This window comes from Leptosomus discolor, chromosome 2 (assembly GCF_034619465.1).
Source record: "Leptosomus discolor isolate bLepDis1 chromosome 2, bLepDis1.hap2, whole genome shotgun sequence".
In the NCBI taxonomy this organism is placed as follows: Eukaryota; Metazoa; Chordata; class Aves; order Leptosomiformes; family Leptosomidae; genus Leptosomus; species Leptosomus discolor.
The window spans coordinates 76,768,793-76,790,607 of NC_141392.1; the positions used below are offsets into that span (position 1 = coordinate 76,768,793).

The 21,815-nt window shown below is 46.1% G+C and overlaps 2 protein-coding genes across 4 annotated transcripts in view; one reads left to right on the top strand and one right to left on the bottom strand.

The window, feature by feature from the left end:
* Positions 1 to 7,321, top strand: part of SESN1 (sestrin 1) — an 84,832-nt gene extending 77,511 nt beyond the window's left edge. Inside the window, exons 5-11 of one of the 3 annotated variants that reach the window (XM_086461309.1) lie at positions 1,185 to 1,427; positions 2,708 to 2,855; positions 3,710 to 3,822; positions 4,075 to 4,265; positions 4,520 to 4,664; positions 5,760 to 5,813; positions 6,196 to 7,321. In XM_086461309.1, the coding sequence (XP_086317435.1) occupies positions 1,185 to 1,427; positions 2,708 to 2,855; positions 3,710 to 3,822; positions 4,075 to 4,265; positions 4,520 to 4,664; positions 5,760 to 5,813; positions 6,196 to 6,282 (981 nt within the window). In that variant the 3' untranslated portion in view covers positions 6,283 to 7,321. Of the gene's footprint in view, positions 1 to 1,184; positions 1,449 to 2,707; positions 2,856 to 3,709; positions 3,823 to 4,074; positions 4,266 to 4,519; positions 4,665 to 5,759; positions 5,814 to 6,195 lie in introns of all 3 variants that reach the window. The other 2 variants (XM_086461310.1, XM_086461311.1) reach the window with 2 other exon arrangements.
* Positions 7,322 to 11,482: 4,161 nt separating this feature from the next.
* Positions 11,483 to 21,815, bottom strand: part of ARMC2 (armadillo repeat containing 2) — a 61,330-nt gene continuing 50,997 nt past the window's right edge. Inside the window, exons 15-18 of the mRNA XM_086460455.1 lie at positions 19,969 to 20,082; positions 18,409 to 18,541; positions 16,125 to 16,282; positions 11,483 to 11,640 (exon numbers count right to left, since the gene is read on the bottom strand). Coding sequence (XP_086316581.1) covers positions 11,483 to 11,640; positions 16,125 to 16,282; positions 18,409 to 18,541; positions 19,969 to 20,082 — 563 coding nt within the window. The remainder of the gene's footprint in view (positions 11,641 to 16,124; positions 16,283 to 18,408; positions 18,542 to 19,968; positions 20,083 to 21,815) is intronic.

Here is a 21,815-nt window from a genome sequence, read left to right on the forward strand (position 1 = left end):
GTTACTGACTTCCATTTCAGTGTTCTGTCACTGTTGATACTGTGTGATACAGTATCAGTCATGCCCTTGTAAAACTAACATGATCGTAACTGGTCTTAAATGACTCACAAAGTTAATTTACAACACATGGACATTTCAGAGTTGTCACGTCAGAACTCCCTTGGTGCGATGACGATGTGCTCGGCTGTGCACCTCTAAGTCGTGTGCTTTCAGTCGCCAGAACCCCCCCGAGCATTTCTCAGGTGCTACCAGAGATTCAACAGAACACCCATCACCCCGTTTTTGTCTCAGATGCTGCTGGTTCACTTGCTTAGTTTCCAGGCTGGGCTGGAGGGAGCAGGCTGGCAGCACGACCCCAGGGGAGCGGTGGTGTTAAGCCAGCCAGGACTGCGGCACCAACAAGCCACCGAGCGGGTGCTTCTGCTGCCCCCTGCCCTGAGGGGCATCAGCCAGCTCCCAGGGTGTGCAGCGCGCGTGCAGCGACGGCAGCTCTCTCGGCCCCTGCCCCGGGCCTGGCCACGGTTGCTGGATCAACTCTGCGCTTCTCGTTACCCTTAGCGAGGAGGAAGCGGGTGCCGGGACTTTGTCAGCGCTGTCTTGCCCAGCAGGTCCTGCTGGGCGGCAGGGCACGGGGCCGTGGGGGAGGGCGCGCGCTCTGCCAGAAGGCCCCAAACCTCCCACACTTTCCTGCCTGAAAGGGAACTTGGAGGTTGAAGTTTCTTGTCAAACGCAGAGCATTCCACCCGCAGGGATGAGATGGAGGGAGCCCGGCCCTGATGCCAGGTTTTTACGCAGCTGATCCGCAAGGAGTTGCCAGGGTTTTCCGAGACTGTAAAGAGCAGTTGAAGAAACATGTGACTGTTGTGGTTGCATCTTCATCGGAGGTGTGAAGTTTCAATGCAAGTCAGTGTGGCCTCAGCACAAACCATAGGGCACAAAACAGAAACCCCAGCTGATTCAATAGGTGAGGGCAGAGAGGGGGGAGAAGTCATCTCCGGTGTGGCTTAACCACATGAGCCTGTGGCTGGCAGGTCACCTGGCAACAGGACACAGCACACTGATGGCAGCAGAGAGTTAGGAAGCAATTTTGTCCGGTAAAGAAGTGTGTTGGTAAACTGCATTAAGGTGGGATCATTTGAATGACTTTTAAAAATTAATACTTTTGTCTTGCATTATTTTTAAAGCAACTTTTGAAGACCGAAGAGAACAGCTGGTCCCTGGCAGAGCTGATCCACGCGGTCGTTCTCCTCACTCACTACCATTCCCTCGCTTCCTTCACCTTTGGTTGTGGAATCAGCCCAGAGATTGACTGTGAAGGGGGTCACACCTTCAGGCCCCCTTCCGTCAGCAACTATTGCATATGCGATATTACGAATGGTTACCACGGGGTGGATGAAATTCACGCCAGCCCAGCTGGAAGTGTTCCAGTAAGTATCTGTCTGAACGAAGTCTCTTTCAATAGTAGGAGTTTCTTTGTAAGCTTTAATACACGGAGGGTGCCTATCTCTTTCCATTCAGTGAGAGTGGGGTTGCGTAGCCTAATCCAGATGAGGGCTAACCAGGTGAAAAGATAGATTCAGGAGAAGCTGAAATGACGCTGGTAAGCTGGGGGAGGCTACCGAAGGGAGGGACAAAGATACAGTCTCTCAGGTATCTATATTTCCGTCTCTTGTCATTCATGTGGGCAAACCGAGATGACTCCTGGCCTCAGTTAGTTCATGGTACGTGACCTGAGCAGCAGTGGCCAGGAATGCTTTTTTTTTTCCTGGGTGCAGTGGAAAGTTGGCTCTTCCTCTGATTCCAGTCGTTGACTTTGTTGCCTTGATGTGTCTGTGACCCATCAGACAACAGATCATTCACAACTTCGTGACTGTCTCTACAACAGTCTTGCCTGTCCGCAGCAGTTACGCTCACTGGTCTGTACTTGCTTCCACCTGGTGAAAAGCACGATGCGAACCAAGCGCTGGTTTAAGAGCAGCGGTAACGGGGTATTTTCAGTGCAGGTTCTTTGCTGTGAGACTTCCCTGCAGTAGCGTGGGTGGCATGTAAGTTTTGTCTGGTGAGCTCGCAGGTTCTCTGGAGGAGCAAGCTGCCTGCAAAAGGCAGAGAGGAAAGGGGCAGGACTGTGTGAATTGAAGACAACTTTATTTTGCTTGGCGCTGATGGATTTTTACAAGACCAGATAGTGAATCAATAGTGTTTGGTGGTGTTCAAACAGAATTTTTTGAAGTAAGATTCTCTTGCACTAGCTTTCCTTCGAGGCATCGTTAAATCTGCATTTACATTCACTCTTCCTTTTCCCTTCAGTATGTTTCTTCTTTGTGAGCAGAGAAAGGGAAAGATACAGTTGGGTAGTAAATTGTGGTTACTTCCTCTATCAGAATTTCTGTTACAGCGCCTTGTTTTTCCGTTGTTAAACATTTAGATGAAGTAAGAGTAATTAATTTTAGTGCGAGAACCACTTGTTCCAAAAACCTGTGATTCTTAAAATGGGCTAAAAATACCAGGGATCTAATTGAGAAAAGATGATGACTAAATGTGAACTGTTGGGTCAGTACAGATTTCTTTCAAGAACTGTTTTCCGCAAAAAATCAGTATTTAAAGATGTAAATGAAGGATGTAGCTTGTGTTTAACTTTTCTGGCTTGAGGATTTCTGCCATCGTTGTCAGTTCTTGATATATGGAAATGAAATGTTTTTCTCTCAAGTCTACAGAGTCTGTCTGTGAAGTTGAAGCTCTCATGGAGAAAATGAAGCAGCTGCAGGAGTGTAGAGATGAAGAGGAAGCCAGCCAAGAAGAGATGGCTACACGTTTTGAAAGAGAGAAGAGAGAAAGCATGTTCGTGTGTTCTTCAGGTAGAACAGCTATAGTGTGTGTATATATTTATTTAGACTTTTTCAAGTCACTTGAAGAAATACTTGTACCACAAAAGGAAAAAAAAAAAGTGTTATTGGATGTCTCAAAAACATGACCATTTCTTTGAAGGGATTAAGATTAGGGGTGCCTTGTGTTCTTCCAGGAACACTTAAAGGCAAAGCAGTGCCAAGATTTGTGGCTTCTCTCAGACACACCGTAACACTCACTGACCAATATTATGTTTAATAGCAATTTCCAAGAGAAATGGAATCTCTCTCTTGAGAGATTTAAAAGTTTCATGAGAGAGTTAAGCATCTCACAAGACGATGTAAAAAGAAGTCCTTAACAGGCTTAGCTATTTAAGCGTATGAAACATTACTTTCAGATGACTGTGAGACAATCCTTAATCTGTTACAAGCTTCAGGGTGGTTGTGGGCTCTTCTTCAACAGAGTTTCCTCTAAAATGAACTTGGCGTGGGCGTCTTAGAGGTCTCTCTTTAAATAAGTTCTCTGTTCCAAAACAGATTTTCCCTTGGCATTTTATAGGCCCTTTGAGTTAGGAGCAAAGCGTCCCCTAGACTTGGGGGATAGGGTGAAGACTGGTACGCAAAAGAAGGGAGAAAAAGATGTTTATCTGTGAGAGAGAATCCAAATGTTTTGCCTGGAGTCGCCTCTAAAAACCATAGTTGCAGTCACACTGAGCGGCACCAAAGAACGTTAAAACAGGCAGTCCAGTGAAACTGTGCGCTGATTGAGAAAGCACAGAGACTCCCATTCTTTGGCAGGAGTTCCACCAGTACACTTCCGATGTGTTCTTACTGAAATTGTGTGAAATTCTGTTTGAAATTAACAGAAGATGAGGACTCGGCACCCGCAAGAGATGTGTCTCGTCACTTTGAGGACACCAGCTATGGTTACAAAGACTTCTCCAGACACGGGATGCACGTGCCCACCTTTCGTGTCCAGGTAACTCGGTCGGGGGCTGCTATCGGGGGCCTCGGTGCCCGGTCCTTGTGTCGTGCCACATACCAAACCGGGAAATCGCTGTGCTGTAACGTACCGCCGCGTGGATGAGAAGGCTTAAAGCAAGCAAACGAGCGCACCCCACCCCCCCCGCCCCCACTGGATTATCTGCCCTGAGATAAATTACGTTAAAGCACTAGGGCTTCGCAAGTTCATTTCTGAAATGCTCCATTCTGCGTCTTTGCTTATTCTAAGGACTATTCCTGGGAAGACCATGGCTATTCCTTGGTTAATCGTCTTTACCCAGATGTGGGACAACTACTTGATGAGAAGTTTCATATTGCTTATAATCTGACTTACAACACAATGGCCATGCACAAAGATGTGGATACCTCAATGCTAAGACGAGCTATTTGGAACTATATTCACTGTATGTTTGGAATAAGGTCAGTTTTACTACTTCTGTTCTGAACACATTCGCCTTGTTAGCACTGCGGGGTTGTATATTTTCTCAGACTGAAGCAAAACTATTTATTAAGCAAACGTGCATGTGTTTTTTAAACATCTTTTTGTTTATGGAGGAGGGCCAGTAGTGGTACAGATTACACAATGATTTGTTTTGCCACAGGAACGCAGAAACAAGGCGAGTGAAATAACTGTTTCTTGAAAATGAAAGTGTTTTTCTTTCAATTCTGAACAGATACGATGATTATGACTATGGTGAAATTAATCAGTTGTTGGACCGCAGCTTTAAAGTTTATATCAAGACCGTGGTTTGCACTCCTGAAAAGACCACAAAAAGAATGTATGATAGCTTCTGGAGGCAGTTTGAACACTCTGAGAAGGTACGGTTTGCGTGCGTGCCGAGGGACACGGGCCGTAGGTCCCTTTGCCACGCCAGCAGCCGCAGCCCCCAGCTGGCATTTAGGCTGTAGCTGACGTTACCGGGATTCTGCTCACATTCAGTCAGTTCATTAGGAGCTGCGGTACAGCATCCCCTCGGCTGCAGCGTCTCCTCCGCCGTCGGCTGGTTCTGCCCGTGGCCCAGAGAGGCAGGGGAGCGACGCGAGATCCACCCCTTGGCCTCAGACCCAGAGCAGCTTGCCCGCTGGCCCAGGGTCGTGGCAGTCCTCTGGTCACCTTGGGGGGAAGACGGCCCCACAGCAGTTACTCCCTGTTAAAGCCTGAAGCCCTGCTGCTGGGTTACAGCCCGAACTGCGCCTCCCCGTAGCCGTTCTTGCTGTGGGCTCTCAGGTGTTTACTCCATCAAGTTCACGTCCTCCAGTTTTTGTGCAGAAAAATATTTCTAAGCCTCACTGAAAATGAATGCTGATGCGGTGCTGAAACGTGAACGTGCCTTAATCGATGTTCCGATCGTCAGAGGCTCTGTTTCTTGCTAAAGGTCTTGTAAAAATAGTTTAGAGATACCGAGTTATAAGAGGGCTGCTGTAACTACAGTGGTTTAAGGATTTTCGAGTAAAATACTACACAGGTGTGTTTTGGTTAGACTAAACTGATAGGGATGAGCTTTTCAAGCACACAAATCCTTCTGTAAAGCCCAAAGCTTTGCATCTCCATAGCCATCGAGATCCACGGGTCGCACACGTACGTGTCACTGAATGCAGCCACCACCCACCCTGGTGGAAATCACACGAATGAAACCACACACCAGAACAAACTGACAGCCAGCCTGTGGTCGGTGAGGGACGCCCCCTCCCCCACATGGTTTCTGATCTCACCCTCAAAGCAATACAGCAAAGACGTGGAGGAGATGAGCTGGGGAATAAAAATTCTTACCTCCGGTAGCTACTGAACGCTCTGCCTCAGTAGAGATAATAGTTTTCATGGCACGTTACATTTTCTCTTGTGCTTCACCTCAGCTAACCACCCCGTGTTGTTCAGGTGATAATCACCCGTGTGTTTCTCTCTCTGTCCCACAGGGGCAAACGACCTTATCACCTCTTCCTTTGCTAACAACCCCTTCTGCTCCGCAGGTACCAACCACCCTTTTGCCTTTTAATTAATTGATTAACTTAATCAAGCTAAATATGAACAAGTATTTTCGAGCTCTGCGTAGTCTGCCGCTGAAGAAGGGCTTGTGTGCTTGAAGGCTTGTCTGTGTTTTCCAGCTCAACCAGTTGGTCTGCTAAAGGGCGACTGCCTCTTCCCATGAACCGGCCCCTGCTGCAGGGTCCCTGAGCCACTGCTGTGCCGCAGCGGCCTTCCTCCTGCCCCCGCTCCCTCCGCACGCCTTCCGCTCGCCAGCCGGGCAGCTGCCAGGCAGGGCGCTTCCCCCGCCGCCGCTGCAGACGCTCGCAGGGAACCCACCTCCCCCCCGGCGCGCCCTTACAGCGCGGCTTCTTTTCTTTCCCGAAGGTCCATGTAAATTTGCTTCTGGTAGAAGCTCGGATGCAAGCCGAACTCCTTTACGCTCTGAGAGCTATTACTCGCTACATGACCTGATGTCTCCGGCTGCCTGTCGACGTCGGAATGTTCTGCAGCTGCAGTATGGCGGAGGAAGATACGAAGCCTCAGGACCAACGGTAGCTATAAGTTAAGATGCCCATTGTGCCATAACTCCTTTAGTTTCAGCTCTTTCCGTGTTTGGAATATCACTGCTGCCGCCGGCAGTGAGCGCTTGGCAGTTGACAAGACAGGGTTGTGCGGAAGTGCTGCCTGCTCACGGTATTTTGGCTTTAGGCAGCACGGGACACTCTGTGAACTTGTGGCAATATAGCAAACGATAGATACGTAGATCTTGTGTTAAGGCAAATACTACAGGAGTCGGAGCGTGACGAGAAGCGGGACTGGAAGACATTTGCTTTCCCTATGAGAATAATTTTAGAAAATCTTGATGCTGCTATTTGTGCTGGTGGAGTGAACAGACACAGGCTGTTCCAGTTAAGCTAAAAGTGAAAGTGAGCACTGCTATTGTCTGAGCCTTTATTGTGTGTGGTTTCAAAAAAGCCTTGTTATTTAGATTTCTTTTTTAATCAGAACTAAACCTCTTCTGTCCGCACCGATAATTTGAAAGACAGCAGTCAATCTTCTCAGCTCGTTTAGCCTTAAAATGCTACGGGACATTTGTTCAGCATTATTTGGAGAGCTCCGAAGTGCAATGGTCTTCCTAAGGCAAGGAGGGGGCTCGAGTCCTCAGAGGTCTGACTATGCGGAGCGTCAAGTAGCTTCTCGTCCTGTTTTTTTTTCAAGGATGAACCAAGGAGGAGCTGGGACAAGGTGTGGGAATGTTGTTCTAGACTGCCAAACAGTCCTACTGTATTACATGCCCAACGCTGGTCTTACCGATTTTTGCAGTTGCTTAAATAACTAGGCTAAAAACCATCTATTTTTAGTAAATCAAAACATGATTTAAATGCTGACGTTCAATAGACAGTGGTTTTGGAGAACACATGAATACTTTTGTATGAGTGTGAAATTGCTTTTTCAATTTGTCAGTATTACTGGTTATTTTTTAAATAAAGGTAACAACTTTTTCTCTTGGCGTTTTTGTGTCGTTTGACTTTATGCTCCCATTCTTAGGGGTTTACTTAGTGGTTCAAAGGCCAGTTTAAAGTGTGGGAAATGGTAACTGGGCAAGCATATTTAAGTGACAAACAATGCATTTTTCAACTGCCTCTGAAAAAAAAAAGTTTGAAAAACAGATTTAGATCTACAACTACAGTAAGAGGACCTCTCCTATACGCCTGATGTTTTCTCCTTCCTCTAGAGAGGGTTTTGTCTTTCCTCAGGTCATGGGCAACAGATGAGCAGAGATTCCAGCTGTATGTTTCACTTATTTTCGGTAATTAAATATTGTTTTAAGAGTTAAACTGATTTTAAAATCCTTCAGTAGTGAACTTTGTTCCAGATTTTCATAGGCCAGTGCAGAAAGGCTGAGTTCAGTCAGACTGAGGAGTTTATGGCCCGAGGTAACTGGCAGCAAATCCCCCTCCTCCTGCAAGGGAGTGACAGACTCTTTTGGGCACACTCCTTATTTGTAAGGCAGGAAAGAAATGGAATTAAATGAATGGAATTAAACAAAGATTTCTGTCCCCTGGCCTGGTTCTCAGTTAGCCCCGACTGGTTTCTTTTACTACAGAGCACTCTGAGAACAGTTTTAAGTTTACAGTCCAAGAAGCTAAAATATCTAAAAAGATCTAGGGAAGAAAGAGTAATAAACTGTCAAAAATTGTGACTAACAGGAAGCATCTGCTGTTTCCTCTTAACTAAAAATACAGGATTTTTAATGTTCCAAAACCAGAGCAAAACTTTCCAGTCTAAGGGCATATTGTAGAGCAAAGCTGTGCCTAAGGACACAGACAGAAGTGTAAACTGGAAAACCTGATCCTCCTGCTGCTTTTTGGGGGGTCCAAGGTAGGCCTGAAATTTTCTGAGAAGCCTAAACTGTCCCTTCTCCACCCCATGCTCTCCAGGCACACGCAGGGACCTGCAGGCACTCATAAGGGTGGTGGGGGCAGCGTGTGCGTCTCTCAGTGGACGGTGCCTCAACACGCAGCCACTCCTGACCGCACACAAAGCTCCTTCCTTCCTTTGGAGAAAGAGCCTCAAAAGGTTTGGGGATTTTCCATTAGCAAGGCCGAGGCAGTTGTGGTCCTGAGTAGAGGAGAACAAACAAGGCTGTTGAGCACAGCGGCAGCCAAAGACAGTGGGGTTAGTCTTCAGAGACAAGAAAAGGGTGAAGCTGCCAGACATGCCATGAAAGTGGCGATGGCTGCACAGAGCAGTGGATGATGCCAGGGCCTGAGGGACAAGGCACGGCGCTGCCCTCCTTTGCTGCAAGCCCTGGCAGCCACCGAGTCGCTCCTGCAGAGCCCGGGCCTGCGAAGCGCGGCAGCTCCTGTGCGCAGCAGCAGCAGCTTCTTGGGGCACTCGCGGCTCACCCCAAAGCAACATGTCAGCAGGGAATCCTGTCGAAAGGGCCAGCCAATGCGTGGAAGGAGACCATGTGCACGAGCAAAGGGAACTACATGGTGGGCTGCTGTGTGGGCGCGGGTAGGGCACTATTAAAGACAACCCCCACCGGCTTTTCTTTCGAGTCTGTGCTCAGAGGAGCATGGCAGAGCCATCGGCCCCGTCGGTGGCAATTACCAGCCCTCCCCAGCAGCCCTCCTCGCCTTTCCATCACCGTTGCAGGTTCGGCTCAGAACTCTGTGCGCGCACACCCCACCCCGGGTAAAAGAGAGCAGCGTGACAGAGGGCACCTACTTGGTCGCTAAACCGGACTGGGCACCTGAAGCCACAAGAGAGCAAAGACACTCAGGTGGTGGCGGGTGCTGTAACAGTACATCAGAAATTCAGCATTTTGGGGCTCCATCTTGTTACCCACGAGATTTTTTCCAGAGAAAGACATGGACCTGTCCAGCTCCACGGGAGCGACCGGTGGGTGTTGCCGTCTGGTGCTCCGAGGCCCCTGCCTGCTGCCCTCGCTCCTCTACCCAGCGCGTCTGAGCACGCCTCTTCCTGAAGCAGTCACAGGCCAAACTGAGCACGAGGCCAGAGCTCACGCACAGCGGCTGCCCCAGCTCTGCCCTCCACTGCGGGACACCCAAATTTGCCCTGTGCTGCAGGACGCGCTGTGCGGCGCTCCAGGCCCTTTTCACAGTTTGATTGGTAACGACTGACAGAACAAGCGTTTTCTTTGAACAAATCTTAACTGCCTCCGTATCCACCTTGACTTGAGCAAAACACCAGTTTGAGGCTGCCCTCTGACAGCTACTCGGTGGTTGTCAGTTCTGATTAGACCTGCTGACAGGACGTGGCCACGAGGCCTTCTCCGCTGCATCCCCACCCTGCACGGCACAGCCTGGTGCTGGCCTGCCTTCTGCCTGGAGGCCACTGCCAAGAACAAACGCCCCTAGCTCCCTCCCCACAGGGGAGTACTTACCCGTCAGCCTTTCTTTAATGCCCCCAGAAAGCAAATCCTTTCTTTTTTCCAAGAAACAAATGAGGCATTGAAGCCATTCATCTTCCCCCTCAACTTCAGCTAAAATTAAAATGGCAAAAGGAGGAACGACAATTGAGACCTTTTTGAGCTCAGCAGAGCGGCCCTTGGAGCCAAACCATACTGAACTGCTGAGCAGTTCTCTCCTGCGGGTCGCAGCGATGCAGGCTGCCACTCGCGCTCCCTAAGCGATGCGCTGCGGGGCTGAGCCGTGCTGGCCACAAGAAATACCGCAGCTGCTGGGACAAAAGGAACGTTGCAAATTTCATCGCCTTCACTGAAGTTTCCTCCTCACTGCTCCCAAAATCTGGACCATGAAATCTCCCCTCCCCTGCCCCATCCCCAGTAACAAAATCCCCAAGAATGTAGAAGCAGGGACCTAGACTAGGAAAAAATTTCCCTGCCCTTCTGCTACTGCTCAACTTCCCAGCCTCCTCACTTCATCTCCTCAGCTGGAAGCAGAGGTCCGGGCACTGCCAAAGGTGCAGCAGTGCTGCTGAGGGAGCTCCGAATCGCTGCCTCAGAAAAACGAATTCCTCCAGCCATTCCGCAGGGACTGCCAGGCTGCAGACTTGCTCTCCTGGCGCACACAGCACAGCACGGGGCTGCTGACCCTCAGGATCAGAGCCAGGAGCCCGGCAGCCCCTGCACAGCGGTTTATTCTGAGTAATCTGAAGTCAGAAAAGAGACAAATGGGTCAGGTCTGTAAAGCTTTCTGTAGCCAGCCGGGCTGTTAACGCCCGAGGCCAGAGATGCACTTGCTGAGCCAATCCATGGGCTACAAGCAGGGACTTCTACACGCTGAAAGGATGAAAACTGAGCAATAAGCAAACCGGCAGCAGTCAGAAGGAACGAGAAGGATGTAGAGCCTTTTCGTGCCCTGTGGATGGAGACAGGAGCCCAGGGGAGATGGCTGGCCAAGACGGCCTGAGAAGTACAGGCACACAGGTGGCTCCTGGGAATGCGGGAACAACTGAAAGAACACGCCAGACTAGCTAAAATCTTCTCTTACCTCAGGGATATGGGTGTTTTGCCTTAAGGTGTGAAGTCCCAACTCAGAAAAGCCTCTTTCCAGCACAGCTGGACCTACATCCCACAAGCACGAAGGCAGGAGCTGGGATACCCGAGCCGCACAGTATCAGGTAAAGAAGGGGGCACCTCCAAAGGCAAGGGGAGCGACTTTCCCCGGGCCATTGGCAGCATCCAGTCTGTCGAGTGAACACAGCAGAACGCCCCAACGCATCTGGGTTACTCTGTCACAGAAACTCATATAAAGTTAAAGCGTGTCAAAGTCTGTAGGTAGGATGTGGCTCCCGTCCTGTAACATTCTTTTAGAGCGCACAGCATTTTTGGTACCCCAGAGGCCCAGGTACCCGGTGGTAATTCACCTTTTAAAAATTACAAGTTCAGCAAGTAGTTTTGTTTCATTTTCCCAGCCAAGAAACTATGCAATTAATAGACAAATCACACTGCACAGCTGCTTGACCAGCTCAAATATTTTGTAAAAAGTAATTACACATGCAAAAATTTAATAGACACTTCTCAAAAGACAGTATCCAGTATATAAATGTCAGGCTTTACTGACTTTTTAAAACTTAAATTGCCAAGCTCTCCAACGTGCTTATGGCAGTGTACAGGTATGTTAGGAATATAAAGCTGTACAAGCTACACCACAAAAAATACCAACCCAAACCAGACTGATTAAAATGGAGTCACAGTCACAGTTGGAAGAAAGGAGTGATGACTTTGAATTCTGTCAAGAAGTTTTTCTGCCACAGGTTTGAACTCTGTTTCCCGATATAGTTTGTGGTAGTCCCTTAAATCTCTGTCGAGGCTGTAATCCGACACTAGCTCTTCATCTGTAACCAAAGAAAATATCAGTTCTGAATAAAAATACACCCAGCTACGTATTTTCTGACCGCAGCACATACAACTTACCAGTTGTGTATGTCGATGGCTTAAAAGCAGCTCTATATTTAAGGCAAACTAAGCATCACTGTCTGAGAGACTTAGATTTCATTGAAAATAAAGGGTGATACGGCCAGTGAAACAGTAAAAAGGGTATTTAAACAGTAAAAAAAACAGGTTCTTTTATTCGCACACCTCACGGGCGTAGCTAAGCTGTGTCTCCAAGATCAAGCTCTTACTGTGACTGTCATCCTGGAAACTACTTGGGTTTTAACATCACCCACAGCAATTTTGCTAATGTAAGTAATCAATTCATCTAACTACAACTATGTTTATCCTGTCACAAATTGCTCTGCTAATCTGGTTCATGAAGACTCTTTCAAACTACACCTGCTATCATACTTAAAGAACTTGAACCACACTAGTTACTGTATTACTGATGCCCTCCCTTCCTCACAAACTTCATGAATAAGATAATAGGACACTCTTAATAGAGACAAGCAATGTTAGGAATGAAAGTAAGTCATCGCTCTGTGATGTGCCATTTTGCCTGGCATTGGATGTGGCAAAGAAACAAACCCTTACAGAAGAATAAATCAATCTGCAACCAGAAGCATGCTCCTGAGACAGGAATCTACAAACACAATGGATAATGCTGAACAAATGTTTTCATGCAGTTTAACAGAAGGATATTTGACAGCCTTTAGGCCAGAAACGGACCTAAAATGAAGATACAATCCTGCACCCAGTGGGCAGCGTGACTCCCCTCTGTCCTGACTGTGACAGAGCACCAGATTCACAATCTGTTAAATAAGTAACTCTGCGAGGGAGCTTACTGCACATCCACAGCAGGGAAAAGAAAAGCTGAAGAGCTGGAAGACAAGCTGGAGCTGAAGAGAAACTTCAGTCACCTGCATTTTTAGTCCAACTTTGTGCAGAAAAGATGCCCAAGCAGCAACTAGTCCCCTTTAAAAGAACGCCAGGGTGCCTGTGCAGGGCATTTGGCCTGGGCTGCAACAGCTGTAAAGGAGGAGACGAGGTTACTTTTGCGTGGAGATGGGCTCCGTGCCATCGGAAGTTACCGGTAACTGCGAGCAATGCTTGACTTCTGTGCCGCTACAGTGTTTCTGAACGACCAAAATTGAAGAGATGCCGATTGTGAGGTAGATGCCAAAAGGGGTTCTGCATAAAGAGAAGATGCCATTTAGAAGCTTTCTGTAATAAAATAAAGAGAAAAAACCCCTCATTCTTTCAAGAAGGAAGACATGTCATATCTCTGCAGGAAGACACCCTGTAATCAGAGGTAAAATCCAGCCTCAGACATCACATCTGTATTTGATGGTACCACAGGGTAATTTAGTTGGACAGGACCCCTGGAGCAGAGCCACCGTAGATGTCGAGTACTGAACATCTCCGAGGATGGAGATGCGCAGCCTTTCTGGGCAGCCTGTGCCAGTGCTTGAACCCTGCCGTGGCAGAAACTTCTTTTCCTAATATTTAATTGGAATTTTTCTTATTGCAACTTGTGCCCCTTAGCTCCTGCCCTACCAATGGCACAGTAGCCCAACATATCTAAAATGAATCGCAGCAGCACAGAAGTGAGAGACCCTGAAGAGTAAGGGAAGGGATTATGGTTTTTGTTTTCAGGGAGAACTGCTTTGCCTAATTCCAAAATCATTATTCTACCCAAATGAACTATCTTCTAACACAGAACAAGACATTTCTCCCTTTTATTAGACAGCTGTGCCCCACAGAAGTTGATTGAATGTTTATGGAATCACTGAGGTCGGGAATTCCAGCCTACAAGAACAAGGGTCAGAACCAGTTCAAAAGCTGAAGTGCTGAACCAAACCAGTAAATTTCCCAAAGCAGACCGTGAGTAACACTGGGGATCAGCGAGGATCAGCGTCCCACATGCAAGCTGTGCGTCCTCAGATAATTAATTTTCCCACGACCCTCCTCAAAACTAGCACAATTGGGTACTGGCCAAACAGCATACGGCCTGGCTGCCAGCCCAGGAACAAGACAAGCACGCTGGGTCTGCATGCTATGGGGGAAGCTGAAAACTAGGGTACAGATGCCAGTCTGCAAGGGCTGCCCACCCCTGTAACTCTGGCAAGACTGGGGCCTGGAGCCCTGGAAGCTAGTAGCCTGCCGTGAAAGAGTTCACATGTACTGATATTCCAAAATAACCTCAAATCAACAGTGGAGGTAAATGTGAGCAGAAGTCTGGAAAAAGAGAGGGAGAAAGGAGATTTCGCTGAATGACCAAACAGAAGAATGTTCTCAAGACAGAGGCCCGTCTCCACTGCTGCTCCTTGAGGGACCGGGGCAAGGCAAAGCTGCTGCCAGGGGCCTGGAAACACCAGCCTCCAGAAGCTCTGAGCCAGTAAAGTGACCTGAAACTGAAGAGCAGCTGAAAGAAGGCAGATGCCAGTGGTGCTGGAAAGCAGCGCCACTGCGTCTCAGGCTGCCGAGGTCAGGCAGGGAGAAAGAAAAACAAGTGGCACCTTTTGTCCAGACTTTCTCGGGCCCAACATCTTTTCCAGCTATTTCCACTCCCTTTTGGCTCCCTCACCTCTTTTGTCATCTTGTGCCAGGTAGGGGAAAGAAAAATAAAGGGGAGGAGGCCAAGCACAGCAGGTGAAGCGAGGTGTCTGCTGTGACATGCTCCACTTTTTCCGCTTCCTGAGGGTGTGCTGATGCTCAAGTCCAGTCCACTGACTTGCCAGCAGTTGCCTCCTGCTTCCTGAACGATAGAATCAGAGCAATGACAGTTCAAGGCTGTTACTGGATACAATGGGAGGAGGAGGGTGTAGGACAACATTAACCAGCTGCTCTTACTAAAATTTGTTGGCTCCTAACACACAAAGGAACCAGATCCAATGAATGAGATGCGCTTTTTCTACAGCTACTCTTCTGACTACAGTGTGAAGACAGACCAGCCTTCTGACTTAATTGACCTATTTTTAATGAATTGTCATTACAGTCGCATTGCTATTGCAATTGTAACTGCAACTGCAGTTGTACACGAACTTCCAGTTCACAAAAGCTGTACTGGTAAATGAGAGTTCCAATTACTACAGAGCCTGGACTCTGCAGTCAAATTAATTGCTGGAATAAGCAGTGTTAAATGCAGAGGAAAAAATAAGTAAGCCTCTTCCAAAACAAAGACATATATTCCTTGCTGCATGCCAGAAAATTAAAGCATGATCGTGGCTGTAAAGTTTGCAGTTCTGTTGCAGAATGTTCGAAAGTGCGCTAATGATCTTGAAACGCTGAGTATTTTCAAATAAATAGATGGAGTTACTGCTCACATTAAGATATGCTCTATCATAGCAAGGAATGTAATGCAAGGAATGATTACAACAATGAGTAACAGTAATTCTGCTGTAACCGGGAAAAAAATCCTCATAAATCCACACACTTTCCTGATTGTCTAAAAACAAAAGAGACCAGGGAGATCTTACTTTCTGTCTGGGTCTGACTAACATGCAGCCTTCTCCACAGCACGCATACATCTTTAGTAAATTTCCAATTAAAACCAAATGAAAATTAGTCATGGTTTGCTTCAATTTCACTTACATTTTAAAGATTTTTTTTTTAAAAAAGATAATTGCAAATGAGCTACCCAAAGTAAAATCATAACCAAAGCAGTGGTCATAAAATAAAAGAGGAAAGTCACATACAGCAACTAGAGGACTACTACATAGCAGTTAAAAGTCTGCATTTATATTTGAAGCAAATATAAATGTGCAGATGAAAAGATCCAACTGGGCAAGTGAATCAGGATCTCAACATTCACTTGTCGGCACCTTCCAGCCTGTACTTGGGGAGGAGCACACCCTCCCTAGCTTTCAGAAGCAGATGAGAAACTGTCAGGACATTGTCCTTGCCCATGAGGACATCATGATGAGAACAGAAGGGCGGCCAAGGGGCTCCTGTCGCAAGCAGCCAGCTCACAGCCCGTTGCGCCGCGCAGCCCCCCGGCCGAGGGGGAAAGCCGCGTTCCCCAGCCTGCCCGGTGCGCGCCGTGCGGGCTCCAGGTGCGGCCCAGCTGAGCCCCGGCTCCTGTCGACGCCTGCGGTGAGCTGTGAGGCCAGAAGGGCCCACATCCAGCGAGAAGCTTGCTTTGCACGGGAGGTCTACGGGACAGTTGGCTCAAGCAGGCAAAAATGCAGCTGGTGAAAAGCACTAGCAGCATGCTAACGAGGCAAACCGGAGCGGGGAGGGACAGCGGCCAGCTCCACCTTGGCAATCTGTAAGATCCGAGGGAATGCGCCGAATGGCAACAGACCACTGTGCTGCTGGGTAGTCTCTACCGGCCAACCACTTAAAGCTGCATGACAGACTTCCCACCCAAGCTAATTCTGCTTTGATTTGGCTCCTTCTGTTTCTTTTATTACTGAAAAGAGACCAAGACTCTGAATCTCACCTAAGAGGGATGTGAGCAGCACCAGCAACGTGTCGGTGTATTCTCCGAAGCTTGAGGCCGCGCTTGTGATGTTGTCACTGTAGTTCCACAGGGTTTTGCATATCAAACATGCCAGCTGCCAGTCTGCTGGCCCGAAGTCTTGTAAACAGTCAACTAACCTGCCAGTGTCAAACAAAAACAGCGTTTTGCTCCATGTAGTTTTCTCCTGAGCCCTTCAAAACCTGGCAGTCTAGAAATGTATGGAGACTCCATGAAAGTTAGCAGGAAAATTCTACATTAATATACTTAAGATGCTACTTTCTTCCTCAGTAACTTTCCCCTTTTTGTTTAGTTTAGTTCCCTAAGAATGCAAACATGCCTTTTGCCTACATGTATGCGTGTCTGCCTGCATCTGTCCATCCCCTATAGCTTTCTAACCCAACTGACCAATTTCAATCACATACATCACAAATGTAACCACATCTCAAAGACACTAAAATTTCATCGAATTCCATGACAATCTGTGACTGTCTCAAATCTGTGGCTACCACTAGAGCAGAGATTGCAATGCAAGCCAAACCTTACCTGGCACCAAAAATTCATCTAGAAAAGCTGGTATGAATGCAGAAAACGCTTCAGTGAGAATATCCAGCTTATTACACATCAGAGGATCTGACCAGAAGACAAATCCAAAGGAATTCACTACTCCCATGACTCACAGAATTACCTTTTACACACAGAATTACCTTTATCTCGCCCCTTGTTGTATTTCCTCAGCCTGCACTCCCAAAGGACTCCCCTCAGAAATGCCAGTTTTATTAAGGACCGTTAGGTTCTGGACTTTTCTTCCCATCTCACTTCCTTGCAGATACCAAAAGCAGGCTAGATCACAAACAGGACTCAAACTAAGCTGTTAACTTTTCTGCCTGCACCAGCTTACGTACTGGAGCTATCCAGAGTTCCCATTACCAACACATCACAGTGTTCACAAGTCCTGAGGCAGCAGAAATAAACACTGGTTTTCGCCTGCTGTCCCTAGTAACCTCTCTAACGGTAATCCGTCACTGCTGTTCTCTTCCCTAACCCTACGACACTCTCTTTCCCTCACTTCTCAGCTTCACTGTGAGATTTATAATCTGGTGATTAGTAAAGGGAACACGGGATAACTATGACATTCAGGTATGGCTGAAAATAGCAGTAATTGAAAAGCAACCAAAGAGAGATTTTTCTCTCCTCTCTGAAGGCAGTCATTGTGGAAAACCGGGAGGCATCTAATGAAAAGCCAAAAGAACTTGCCCTAATTTTTTTAAGTTTAACTCTCTGATGAGACTAATTCCATGTTTTATTAGGGCCACGACATATTGGTACAACAACCTCATTTCCTGTCCTGGTTTGGGCTAAACCCACAGAGCTGCTTTGGCACAGTCAGGATGACCTCCTTAACAACCACTTCCAAAGCCTCTAGATTTATTCCATGCTGTTACTGGTTTTCCTGCCTTCACAAATTTTTAGACAGATCATAGAAAATTCTATACTCTATGTGATTCTATATTCTACAGAATATTCTATGTAATAGAAATGTCTGACATTTATTACTGAATTTGCCTGTAACTTGCTTCTATTCTTCTTTTTCAGCTTTATATTTTGTAAGTTAACTAGAACATGGGAAGGAAGGATGAGCAGGTTGTGCATCGTTTACAATGTATAAAAAAGTAATTATATGATGTATGAATAGGAAGGCATTTAAAAGTTAGGCATATCATTTCATAAATGCGGGTTCTATCAACTGCTTTACAAGGATAGGAACACGATCTCTCATGTTGCTACGGTAAAGCTGGATCTGCTATTATCTGAACATCAAAGCCACAAGTGTTGTGTCCACAGTGGTTTTTCAAGATCTAATACCACTTACAATGCAAGAGCCTTAAGTTTGAACTCTCGGAGAGAGGAGACTCAGGAGCTATTCTCTGCCAAGCATGGCTACATCAGACAGATTTCCCTTCAGTGCTAAATAGTTACAAAAATTGCAAGAGACCATGTGGGATATCATAGTTCCTGAAGTAATCTTCACGCTTACAACAGATACACATTAATGATGCCTGTTAACTGTAGCCCACAAAGGATCCAGTCAAGTCAAGCATAAGCAGCTACTGCAAAGCCATACCTGAGTTGCTTTGTTGCATAGTCCTCTGCTGTATGTATCAGGAGGATCTTTGGGCGATTTATTCTACGGTTTTGGGCTTTGCAGTAGGCTAAACCACTCTAATGCTTTTGCAAAAAACACATGAAAAAGTCAGGAACTTACTTTCCAATTCCTCCTTCCTCCATCAGAAAAACTCGTTTGTCCTTATCTACTGTGAGATTGAGCAGAACTCCACAGGCAGAAAAACAGACATCTTGGTTCTTGGCATCAAGCAAAGCAATCATGAACCTGTATACTGGATTGTAAAGAAGGAAACAGTATTACTGGAAGGATGGACTTCCCATACGTTGGTATTACAACATACTTATTAAACACGTATACTTAGAAAGCAGTCAAATGCAGGATACCCTACCCAAAAATTTAACCTTGCAGCATATTACTGGGACATCTGTAGTGCACGACCCAGAGTAACAGCCATCATCATGACAAACATCAGTTTTCAAAACAACACATACAAAATTCTGGTTAGAAAAACACACCAAAGTAACATGAAAATCCCATCAGAAGAGGTTAAGTTGACCAAACTGAATTACAGCTTAATTCCTAAAAGTATCACCCTCCTTTCCATCGCACAGTCAACAGAAACTGCTAGGACTTGGCATCTGGCACTCAGAGAGGGAAGTTGTCACCTCTGTGAGTGGCAGGGCTGCCCTAGACTGCACCAAGTCCAGCTGGAACTGCTGCAGCCTGGGGCTCCTCTGGGAGACAGGCAAGCAGCAGACGCTGGACATGCAGCATCTCGCAGCCCTTGCTGACGCTGAACTCCGCGGGCAGCAGAAGGCAACCCCAGCGAGGCAGTCAGTCCTGCTGAATGGAGAGGCAGCCTCTCGGCTCTTCCTGAGCTTGGCACATGGACCCCACAGACTCTCCCAAGTGGAAAATTCAGTCCTTCGACTGAGACAGCTCACCAGTGACTAGCTACTAAGTGTCAGTTCTCCCTTTGCAGGTACCTTCTCCTCCAAAAGCAGTGACATGCCCACCTTTGGAAGAAGGGGTTGTATATTGTGGCGTATCACCTCACTATCAGCACTGACAAGTAGATACAGAAAAAATACACAGCGAACTGGTGTTTAATTAAACTTATGACACGCCTTCTATGGATGGCAAGGAGTTGCCATTTTTCCCTAAAGCTCTTTAGACACCCAGAACAAAAGGACTTGAGAAGACTTGTATCCTGCTTCACCCAGAGGCAAATAGGAGGCCTCTTTGTTGAGGCAGTCAAACATCTTAAATGCATGTTACAAAGTGCTAACAAGCTGTCGAACATGGGAATCAAAAAATCTGTGATTATGAACCTAAATGAGAATTTAGTTGGATTTTCATTTTCTGTCATGTCACTGCTAACCTGTAGGATTTGAAAGACTGAGAGAGTGAAGCGAAATTTCAAAATTACAATCTTTAGGAAAAATAGAGATTTTGTAGTAGTTACCTTTGTGAAGGCACCATGGCATATTTTTCCTACTCCAATATTTCCATTTTAATGAAACTGAAATAAAATGGTGTTTATAATGACTACTATTGGATTCTAATGTTTGCCTGATTTGCAAAACATCAGAGAAGATTGCTTCTACCCTTTAACTGAGACAGCTTATGAACAATCTTTCCTTTTTAGAACTGAGGACATTTAAAAACATGACTCCTACAAATGCAAAAGTAACTCACTCTTTTTCTGCATGATGAAGTCACAGATCTCATGATACTGGGAAAGATTGCCAAAGACTCTGACAGCCTCCACAACTCCATCCATACTGTTGCTCATTAACAGCTTCAAAAGCACTATTGGTTTGCAGAGAAATTAAATAAAAACAATTACTTGTATATCACAAACATGTGCTTGGCTTTTTATCAATAAATACCAGAATGCAAGCAGCAACAGCAATAAATGTAATAAACGGGAACAGTTATCTATCTGTCTGGTTGCAGTAAAGAGGGTGAGCTGATGGTAGAACAAGAGCTAAATTGTGTAGGGTTTTGAAGATGAGACGAAGAGCTCCAATATGGGGCTAAATGCAAAGGAACAAATGAAGAGTTATGAAGATAGCCTAAGCACAGTTGTAATAATAGGAGCCAGTTTTGCTACACAGCTTTGAGTGGGCTCGTGAAAATCCAGGAAGACAAAGAAGAAAAAAAATGTTGTGATACATAAGAGAATTGATTTAGATCCTGAACAGATGGTCTTATGGTGGGATGTCTCCTAAAACTCAAATTATTTTCTGACATTAGCTCTATTTTGTCTCAGTGCTGCTATAACAAGCAAACACGTTTTTTCTGAACAGCTACTTAATATTGCCCCTGGTCTGAAGCATTTACTTGCTTGCTGCTTTCCTGCTTAGCAGTTTCACATATAATTAGGGTGTCACTTCAGCAGATAGAATGATACCTTCAGCATTTCCTAGGAAGAGCTACCATCATGTAGGTTTTCGGTGCATGGCAAAGGGGCGATGTTACAGAAGTTACATTTGTCAATATTCTGCGAGTACGAAGTGAACCACTGAAATCAGTCCATCATATAAAGGTCTCAAATCAGCCAACCCTTAACTGTTCTACGCCAGAAAAGTGAGAGGAAAAAAAAAAACATAGAAAAGAGGTTGGCTTCATTCCCATCACTTCTGTCTTTTAATGTTGCGCTACTGAACATGCCTTGAACTTGTCTTAAAGAGACATCTGAAATGATTAGTTTTTGTCTTTGGGATCCACTACTTTATCAAACAGCAAGTATTCTCAAAATGTCTCCTGGAGGAGGAAGCCTGTTGGTCTTCCATCAAAAGGTTTTCTCTCTCCTCAGCTCAGGCAGAGGAAAGGTGATAAGACTGGTTCCACACGCTGACAATAAAAACAGGAGAGGGAGAGCAAATGGGACAGGCAGAGAAGTCATTTGTTTCCACAGTTCTTTGACTAGCAATAAGAGACAGCTGGCTTATAGGTGATAAAACGACTGTTGACAGAACAGCAGAACTCTTACCAAGGCAGAATATGATGTCTACCAGTCAGGGCACTACACTGACAGCCAGAATATTTTTTCTTATTCCTCCTTCTACCTGTTGTATGAACTTCACGCTCCATCCCTCCCCCAAGTCTTGTCTATTTAGAGAGAAAGGTATGCAAGACATAGACTCTCTGCCTTTTGTATAACATTAACACAATGAGTCCCAGAACTCAGATGCAGTTCCTACACAACACTAAAATATCACTATTGTCCATACTGTCAGAGGGGAGAGAATCAAACAACTCCTATACTGCCAATGGATATATAAGCCAGAAACAGACATTAATCAGAATCTGCAGGTCTAGAAAGTACTAAGAAGAAAAACAACTTTCTTACCATACTCTGATTAGAAGTAAAAAGCAACACGATTGCTTTGGCTCAGGCATATGGATTTTGAACAAGTCTAGCAAAATTGCTAAACAGAAAACAATATGGCAAATTCCTTTGGGGAGGAAAAGAAGGGGTCTTGTCAACAACCTAACTATTCTCACACAAGTCATAGAATTATGTTCCCAAAAAATGA